Source organism: Chelmon rostratus, chromosome 15 (assembly GCF_017976325.1).
Source record: "Chelmon rostratus isolate fCheRos1 chromosome 15, fCheRos1.pri, whole genome shotgun sequence".
NCBI classification, from domain to species: domain Eukaryota; kingdom Metazoa; phylum Chordata; class Actinopteri; order Chaetodontiformes; family Chaetodontidae; genus Chelmon; species Chelmon rostratus.
The window spans coordinates 23,537,801-23,548,137 of NC_055672.1; the positions used below are offsets into that span (position 1 = coordinate 23,537,801).

Consider the following 10,337-nt stretch of genomic DNA (forward strand, 5'->3'; position numbering starts at 1 on the left):
GTGCTGCCTCATCCCAAACTCTGCTGTCATGTATCAGTCTTTCAGAGGGTTTGTGCAGAGAAGGCTTCTTTGCTGTGAATCGAGCGGACTCCTGAAACAGTCGATAAAAGCTTTGCTGCGGGAGCGACTGGCGGAGCAAATTCAAGAAGAACAAAGGGGCAAAACTAAAGAGAAGGGACCTTTGTTGCCTCCGCCCCCTCTAACCTCCAGAAAACTCATAGCAGAGTTTGAGGAGGCTGAGGCTCTTCGCCATCCACCCTGCTCCTGGATGTAGGGGGACTGGGCACACATTCAAGAACGCCACATTCTGCCCGATGCGCGAAGCAGACAGTCTCGCCCAGACAGCGGAGAGCCAACAGAGGGAGAAGCCCCTCCGTCCTGCTTATCTGAACTCTCCTTGACGCGCTGCAGTTTGTTGCACAGCATGGTGGTTTACGGGGAATCCTTCACACATCGCCCTGCCTCTCACTGCAGATTCAGATATGACTTCTCTCCTGCGCAGGACTGGACATGTACGCACTGACAGTGCCCCTGGGAGGTAAAACTGATTACAAAGCTTTCACTTTTACTTTCACGAAGCTACATGAAAACGCTCAGGACTCCTGAGCCAAAGGCCCCTGTAGCAGCAAAGAGGAGTGCTAACATAACTACTTCAACAACTGCGCAATTCACATAAATGCTGCTAAGCCCAGTCTTTAAGCACGCTTTGCACAAAATCTCTGTTGCTGCGTCGTGTGTTGCTTGGCAACCATTCTGCTAAAGGTGGCTGAAGAAGTGAAATGCTTGGTGGAAGAATGATTATTTGTTATCACCAAACTATTTACATTTTTTGTCGTGTTTTCATTTCATAAAACCTTGCGTTGTATGTAGTAACGTTCCATGAATGCAATGAGCCACACGAGGCTGTGCTTCACAGTGATTCCTGTTTGCTCAAATAAAGTTTTTTCTTTGGGATAACGGTGCCACAGAGACAGGGAATTGAATCTTCAGCCTCTGTTTGGTTTGAAACTGTGAGGCTGTATCCACGATTGAATACTTGTCCATCCATAAAAGCCCTTGAATGATGTAGCGGCCTAATCTAGTTTTAGCCGTACGGTGGCCGAGAGAGCTCAACACACTTACAGGAACACTTCCGAACATATTCTTCCTGCGCAATATGAGAAAATGGCATCAAGGTCAACTCTGTGAGCTGAGTGCAGAGATGGAATCACGATGTAGTTAGCCTAGCTTAGCATAAAGACTGGAAGCAAGGGGAAACAGGTAGCCCAGTAAATTGGCTGGACTCTGCTTTCAGTGTGTTCTGTGTTAGTGTGTTTTCTTCATTTGCATCATGTTAAGCTCTCCTGGCCGCCAAAGGCCATGTGTTTCTGTCACTAAATCAAATGAAACTTATTTCATGGCTGATAAAGATACCACAACAGTACAATTAGAAAGCATTTCTGCCCTAAAATATGAATAAATACTTTGCAATTGGTCAGTTGTCTAATAACTAATGCAACTTTCATGGCTAACAAAAGCGAATGCCTCTGCTTTCAAAACCAGCTTTTCATGGATTACTTATTTCTTACAGTGGCTGAAAAAAATACAGATCGGAGAGGGAGCCAGAGGGCAGAGACTGGGACCAGAAAAACCCCTGAACATGCATTTTACATGACTCTCTGTGCACTGGAGGCATCTGAAGCAAAGGGTCAGGTGCAGGACGAGCCATGCTCTTATCAGAAATGAACACCTGTCACTGCTTTCCAAAGATTAAAGTGTTCTGTCCCATATTTTGAGGCAGAACATTCTTTAAACAGAAACTTTGTGTTGGCACTGTCTCTCTCAACCTTGCCATAAATGATACCTTACTACTCAAACAAGGGGGAGAAGCTGTAGCCTAGAAACGGCCAAAACAGAATCAAGTCCTGCGAGGTTTCATGTTTATCCTGGTCTATTTTGGTCAGTTCCTCTTCTATCAGATTTGCTTTTACAAGGATCCGTCATTCCTTTTCCACCGCCAGCTTTTCCTCCTCATACGCTGTACTACGTGTTTCCATAAAGGTCGAATTTAAAGGGGGACACAAGAGAGTTGGCCTTGCACTTTGATAAAGCACAAATCTGAAGCAGCTGAGGACACGATATCCTGACTTTTAGTACAGAGGATAAGGCAAGCTTCCAGAAAACACTGGAGCCTACGTTTCCCATAATGCATATGAGATAGCCTCTTAATTAAAACCTTTTCTTACAGGTTAATTGCCTAAATATGTTCAACTGCACAGCCCTCATTTGAAATACAGGCTGTCTGTTTAAAAGACCAGACCAAGATAACCCTGATGATCAGAGTCAAACAGACATCTGAAAATAAGGCAGTTTTCCCTTCCAGCTTTATGCCGTGATATAACTGCTGTATTAACAGCATGCAGTACCAGCAAAGTGCTTGAGCTCACACCAGTAATGTTCACTGTACTCAGAGAGAAACCTGCACCCCAATCAGGTGGGAGGCAGTGTGTATGTGTGTGTGTGTGAGAGAGAGAGCGATAGAGAGAGCTGTGTGGGATGTGTGATGTGGGAACATTCAGCTCAGGGACTCCAGCACAGTAATGCAGAGGGAGCTGCCTCCCTCTCTCCTCGTCTCATCTCGGGTTATGTAACAGCCCCCAGGCCATTGTTTTAAAGTGCTCGCCGCTCTTCCAGCTTTCATGCAGGGGATCACAGCCGCTCATCAGATGGCTCTGGCTCATCTGTGAATGTTGCAGAGAATATGGACAAAAGCACCAAAACTTCTGCATCTTTTCAAGAGGCTGGGGAAAAAAAAATCCAAGTTCACGGTAACAGCTCAGTTTAGTGCCAGTGGGGAATGTGCAGGACTGAAGCCCTCATGCAGCTAACATCTGCAACCCAGTCATTAGTGCACATACTCCAGCAGAGACAGCGCAGGTTGTGCTGCTGCTGTAGGGACTTTATCACATTCTTATGGCCTTGACACAGTGGCTCACATCGCCTCTGGCCAATCCAATGTATCCTGTGCAAAAATGTGATACCTGCAGGTCCGCTGGCTGCAAAGTGACACACAATGCCCAAACTGTGCGCTTTGTTGCTGCTGCACGTTCACGTGAACATGTAAGAGTGGCTGTCACCTGAAACTTTATGGACAAACCAATGGCATATCCACTGAGTGCTGAATAACTGCAAGTGTGCACTGCATGAATGAAGACCTACAAAGAGGACAACCACGTCGTTTCTACTGGTTATGACAACATTATGTGAACTGGGAGATCTGGGAACAATCACTTCAACAAGTCCAACGGGGCACAAAACATGAGCACTCAGGTGTGTACAGTGGTGTTTGTACCACTAGGAGTAACTGAAGATATAGCAAAAGACCCAAGCTGTAATAAACCAGAACGATCTTGTACTTTGGACTAATTCAGACTTTCTCTTTAAAACCTAGGAATCTGTCTTGAGTTCCACCTCATCAAAGCCTGGGCTTGAACAGAAAAACGGCACTTTACCTGACTGTTTTTCTGAACTGTTACACAAACATATGACAACAAATATAATAAATCTAATCTGTTATTAGCAGCACATTCCAATACATTTTTATAATGTTGTCTCTGACGTCTGAGCCGAGACTGTGTTGGAACTCAAAGTTGTGTGTTTCCAGGGCAACAGTCGCTCACCAGGTGTAATAAGAGACACAGTTCACCGTAATCCACTTCTGTATGTTGCTTTTGGATTGGGGGCGGACCACTTCATCCATCTTCACCCGGTGCCCATCGTGTGCCAAACCCCTCAGGGTGAAGAAAGCCTTTATCACCCACATGTGCAGTTAGTGCGGTGAGGAGGATCACACTGATCATCCTTATAAGGTCTGTTTACTTCGAGTGAGGCTACGTGACTTTTGAAAGAAGAAATAACACATTTATCCCACAGATGAAAGGCAGTTCATTTAAAGCGCCTTGTTTTGCTGCTACCACGTTATCTGGTCTGGTATGACCAGTATCTTACGGGGGTTGATTTTAGCTAATGTTAGTAAGCTTCTTGTGCCTCTTTTACTCTATTATTCTGCAAGTCTGACCTGCTGTCAAGCCAGTCTCACTTAACTGCATTTTCTTTCTCAGTTTTGAGAAAACTTGTTGAAAATCAAGGCGTTGCTCGCAGAGACAAATCACCCAACTCTGCAGTTTCCCTCATTTCTGCGGAGCTTTCCAGCTTCTTTTAGTGAACCATTTTTCTTCATGCAAATACACTGGTTTGTTTCAGTCTCACTGCTCTCATAAAGCTGGTTTCCAGCAGCAGCAGCAGCAGCAGCAGCAGCAGCAGGCAACAAGCTCATAAAGTCACTGTGCACTAGCAGCACCAAACTGCAGTGACTAGTTAGTGAACACGGTGCACCATTAGCAGCTGAAGAGCCAAATAATTTCCTCAGAAGTTGGTTGAGACTAAATCAGAGCCCAAAACGAGACAAGTATAAATGCTGTTTGGTTTTTATTGGTGGGTGGTGGCGAGTCTTATGATCACTGACTAACAGGCCTTGCATTTAACACTCTTCTCAGCATGCTGTTGCACTATTCCTCCACTACTCTGTGCATAACGCATCAGGAGATCTTGCTGTTACAGGCTTTGGGATGAACCGGGTTAGAGCCGAACAAAGCTTTCATTCTTACCGCACTCATTACATCAATTACTTCCACTTTAAAGAGCAATTGTTGTTAGTCTGCTCCTCTAATCTTTTCGTGAAGGCCTGTTTGGCAAACTGGCAACGCTTACAGGATATTCGATTTTCCCACATGATTCACAGGTTCACTCCAGTCCAGCAGAGCAACTCGTTTACTGTAACTGAAACTTGCTGCTCGTTATTTCAGCGTTTGCGATGTGTACAACAACACTTCTGCTGCAAAAATGTTTGTAATTATACTGCTGCCCTCTGACTTTATCTATCTGTGGTGCATTCACAGCCAGCAATAAAAAATCAAACTTTGAATTCCATCAGAATCATTTCCCATTTTGAAATGAAAGAAAAACTCCCTGTAACAAAACACGTAACACTGTTGATGGCCAGTACAGAACTTCAGAGATGTGATGTGAACACCTGAGCAAGATCCACTTTCTGAAAAAGCCCATGAGATATAGCTGAAGGCTCACAAAAAATCTACTAAGCAGACGTTAAATTAAGAATATTTTGTCACAGATGTGTGTTTTCACTTCTAAAAAAAAGTTCCACAGTTAATCTCCCCTCTTAAGTGATGTAACTTGCTTTTTCTGGGTTCATTTGACTGTTTCTTGGCTCTTGTTTGTGTGAATAACGGGCTAAAGGTAGAAAATGTGCTCATCGTGCCAGAACTTCCCTGTGGCCTCAGTGGAGTTCGACATCTGAAAATGTTTTGCTGATCTCATCAACAACACCAACTGCGAACATGAGGCTCGTGTGTTGGTCCAGCTAAAAGCAACAACTCGGGCTTCTTTAAACTTGCTCCTATAATCATAAAATAAATCCACTGGAGAAGAGGCAGTAAGGGGAGGGGGTCGTCCCGCCTGCGGTCCGAATGCATCTCACGAGATTGTTTGATGAGGCCCGTGAGGCACTTCAGAACTACACAAAAAAAACATCTAGACAGCAGTTACTTCTTCCGTGCAATAAAAAGTCGTAGTCGAGCTGCAAAGCAATGACCCACTACTGTGAGCTGCTCTTTTCAAAACTGACTCCTGCAAAGACTTAGTTCCTCTCAAGACTGACTGACCCACACCTGGAAAACCAGCTGCGAGTAGCATCATCATCATCATCATCATCATCATCATCATCACTATCGTCTCACCACAGAGGCAGTTCCAGCCAATGCAGAGGTGAGTCTGATATGTGTGTTTGTAAATATAGAACAAGTGAGCCCCCTCCACCCCCATCGCATCACATATGCATAAATGCCATCGAATATACTGTTTATTGCCTCATCATTTCATATATTGTTTGATTTATATTTTTGCACTACTTATTGTTCTGTCTTTTGTTTTTGATTTTTTTCCCTCTTTTCCTGTGCAAGTACATTGAATGCAGTGTTCAATCCAGAGTCAGATTGCTTGTATGTGCACACATATTTGGCTTCAGAGTCCAGTCCTGGTGCCTTCAGTCACTTTGCTATGCCAAATGAATGTAATAGTAACGGCCACGGTACTTTCCTCTCTGCTGCTCTGTTTTATTCACAGACACACAGCTATAACACACGCACACACAGGCATGCACACACTGCCAATTCCATTACTTAACGAAGAATAAAAAGTCTTTCTGAATTACTGGATTACGACAGGATGTACAAAAGGAGCTTCAGAAATGGTTCAAATTGTGCCAGAACCTTCAGACTCTATCTTACATAACAGATTAAATAACTATTTTAGTAAATTATTGACAATTAGGCCAAATTTCTGTCAACTAATCAGTGAAACGACTCATCGTTTCAGCTTTTAGATGAGTTTGTGCAGTAAGCTCGTATCTCCAAATTCACTGAGTGAGTCCTTTGAACAGCAGTGGGGCAGAGTGCACGCACGTACACACACACGCACACACACCGTGCGCCTGATGAATGACATACCTCCACCCTGCAGCACAGTTATGGTTGCTGTTAGATTACTGTTTGCATGATGCGATGTCTCCACAGGCAGACACTGAGCTCTGTGGTGGAGTGCGGACCTGTTCAGGAGCCTGATCTGGAAAGTTTGGGACTCTGAGGTCTGCTGTGAACGCTGAAAAGCAACCAAACACGGTCCAAAGTTCCCAAAACCTGAGAGCGCAGCATCCTGAGAGTCCCTCACAGTCCGTGCGTGCGTGGCCGGGACACACACCGATCCCACAGCGGGGCTCAGTGCTATGAAACGGCCGATCGAGCCCACCAGACCCCGGGATGCTCTTACCTTGCAGGTTCTGCACCCGCATGTCGCTGATCTGTCCGATAAATTCCTCCCGCTCGAACCAGTCGTCCCACTCGTGTCCAGCCATTTGGTGGGTGCTGCAGGGACCCTGGGCAGGAGCGCTCAGAAAGCTCCCCCGGGTGGAGGAGGAGAAGCTGCTGCTGCTGCTGCTGCTGCAGCGGACAGGCGGGCTGTCTATTGTCCGGCCGGCCGACCGGGAGCCATGCAAAGCGGGCACACAGGAGGAGATAACGGGAGGGTTTCCCTCACCGGTCGGACATCGCTGCTGTCTGCTGCGTGTTTGTTCCCGTCAGGCGCAGCGGAGGGCGCGATGGAGCTCCGGGGGAAGAGCCGTGGAGATGAGTGAAGGAAGGGGAGGAAAGAGCTGCGGCACCTGGTTGGTATTTCCGAGGTGGGATGGAGCTAATCCAGTGCCCGCCCACCTCCCTCTCTCTCTCTCTCTCTTTCACACACTCACACACTCACACACACACACACTCACACACACAGTATTAATCAGTAACTCCTCTGATACTTGATTAATCATTTATGTAAGTAAATAAGTAAAGCTTTATTTGTACAGCACTTTTCAAAATCAGCATGACAACGTGCTCCACAGCTACAAACAGATGTTAACAGCGCGTGAATGAATAAATACAGCCTGTAGCTTGTAGCTTCCACCGATGTGAACATTTGCTTATTTCCCTGCTGTACATGTCTTTGGGTTTCAGTTTAAAAAAACCAAACAAGCAATTTGAAGTCACCTAAAGCCAGACAAGTCCAGCCTGGGGGCCAATCATGGCACAAGGCCAGATTTTATATGGTCCACAGTGTCCTTCTTAAACTGTATTATTTACAACCTGCCAGCACTGTCAAACAGAATTAAAGGTCCAGCGTGGAGGATTTAGTGCCATCGAGTGGTGAGGTTGCACATTGCGATTAAGTGTTCAGTCCTCGTCTCACCCTCCCCTGCGATGGCGAGAGACGCAGAGGGCCCCAGAGTGAGCCAGAGTTTGGTTTGTTCATTCTGGGCTACTGTACAAACATGATGGTGCCACATGTTGGTTGTTGGTTGTGTGTAGAGGAGGAGCTGCTCCCTCTGTAGATGTGTAGATGAAAACACAACTATTCTTATTTTCAGGTGATTATGCACTGATGAAAACATAACTGTGGATATCATATTACATTTCTGCCAATAGATCCCACTAAATCCTTCATGCTGGACCTTTAATAAATCATTAAAGATCAGATTTCTCTCACTTCTTCACCTTTGGGTGGCAGCACCATTCTGTAGCTCTGTCTGGCTACATGGTACACCCTTCCAGGGATGAGTTAATTTATTTTTTCATGGCTACCGCAGCTAAAAAGTAATGCAAATGCATACAAGCTGGGTGGGATACTAAATCCATTCCTGATTTACTGACCTGATGTGTTACCTCTCCGCCATTAAGATCCACGGATGGAGCCCTGATTTTCAGTCGGCTCTCTGTCGACTGAAAATTGAGTCTCTAGCTTCTATTTCTTCTCCTTTGAAAGATCTTTTAACTTTTCTTTTTGTGAAAGCTTTTGCCAATGTTTGGTTACTGGTAGCATGTGGCTATGGCTGGTGGATTTGCTGGACTGATTGACACTGATATGTAATAAAATCAGCGAACAGGGAGGCAGTGCTGCTAAACTCAACTGCGTAATTCTCTGTGCCCAACATGAGATAATGCTGTGAAACCAGTGAAAAAGACTATTAACTTAATTCGCTCCAAAGCCCTGAACCATCACCAGTAATTTTAGCGGCTTCTGCGTGACATCGAGGCAGAATATGGAGACATTATCAGCCGAGGGTAACTGGAAAATTGTGCAATCGGTTTTTGGCTGAAGAGGCACAGCCAATGCAAGAGGTGTTGGATCCTGTCTGGCTGGCAGATTTGGCATTTTTGGTTGACACAATAAAGCCTTTGAAGGCATTAAGCATCAGCCTACAAAGGCGAGAAGCAGGGGTGAGCCAGCTATATGCACACATCAAGGCCTTTGGAAGCAAGCTCCAACTTTTCCAGAGGCAGCGGTCACAGACGGAGCTCAGCACCTCATATGTCCCTGCTGCATGAGGACATGGACAGTTTTCCACAGGATGACACTGGTGTGAAAAGGAGGAGACATGCAGCAGCCATCGCATGTCTCTCTTCAGAGATCAGTGGGCTCTCTCAGGATTTTACTGCTATTGAATAGGATATGTTGCTTTTCTCCCTTCCTTTGTCCTTGGACCCTGACGATGCCCCACATCAGCTGAAAAGTGCTGAGCTGAACTGGAACATGAACTGCTTGCACCTACCTGACATTTTACTTATTTCAACCACTGCTCTCAAAGCAGACCCGGCCTGTGCACTACAGTCCAGATCTTAGCATCACCCCTCTCATCAGTGTCTGTGAGTTGCCTCTCATCTGAAGGTCATAAACTGCAGAGTGAGTGTTTCTGAGTGAGTAGTATTTCTCAGCTTCACAGAGCTTTTAAGGATCTGTAGCTGCTTGATTCTTGTGTTATCTGACTGTCGAGCTGTGACAGAAAGGCTGAATTGTTTTGTGGAGACCTGTTCACACCTGAGTGCCTTACATTTGGCCACACATTTGAACAAAAGGCTGCGGTTATTGCACTCTAAATAATAAAATGATTGTAAAGCAGTGCATTTGTACCGGACTTTATTATTTGATTATATTACTTACTATCCAAAAAGTATGACAGTGGGTGCCGATGGTCCTCAGGTATTTTTATAAGTCTTAATCAATTGAATGTTTAAATACTGCATAGCCTCAGTTCTACTGTGTGGGAATATTACTCAGAATATTAACTGAGAAATATGCAACATATAAGCACAAAATTAAAAAACAAATGTCTTAAACTGGGTCTATAACTACAGATAATGTTAGCTGATAAAGTGCTCTGGTGATACCAGATACCAGCACCTTAATCGTGCATGTTCACATCTTCTCAAACACAGAAACAGTTAATCTGATTACATCAAACCAACTGTCCCACTGCCGACTTGAAACTTTCAGGTCTCTGTGCCAGTTGCCTGCTTTCTATGGAACCAGGACAGTGACGTGAAATGTTGGCATTGAACATAAACTTTGGCAATGAGAACAAAGCCCGAGCTGAAAAAGGAAACACTGGCATTGAAACACTTGAACTGGAGAAAGTTATATTGGCAGTGAAGTCCGCACTGGCACTGAAAAACATTGCACTGAAAGACAAAACAAAGGCATTCAAATGATTTTATGATGTATTTTGATGTTTTGCTGTATTCTGATCTTCAGAGCCTTTTCTCAGTGACAGTATTTTTTAGGGGGGGGGGGCAGTTTCAGGGAGTGGTGTGTTGGGAGTGATTTCCATATATTGTGCATGCTTAGGAAGGAGTGCCACTCTTCCTGAAGCCAACACCGCTCCGAAGCCTCTGGCATGACCACACACC

The 10,337-nt window shown here is 45.1% G+C and overlaps 1 protein-coding gene across 3 annotated transcripts in view; it reads right to left on the minus strand.

Moving 5' to 3' along the window:
* clmna (calmin a) overlaps positions 1–7,144 on the minus strand; it is a 49,488-nt gene extending 42,344 nt beyond the window's left edge. For all 3 annotated transcript variants that reach the window (XM_041954549.1, XM_041954550.1, XM_041954548.1), the window contains exon 1: positions 6,883–7,144. In XM_041954549.1, coding sequence (XP_041810483.1) covers positions 6,883–6,967 — 85 coding nt within the window. In that variant the 5' untranslated portion in view covers positions 6,968–7,144. The remainder of the gene's footprint in view (positions 1–6,882) is intronic.
* Positions 7,145–10,337: the final 3,193 nt, after the last annotated feature.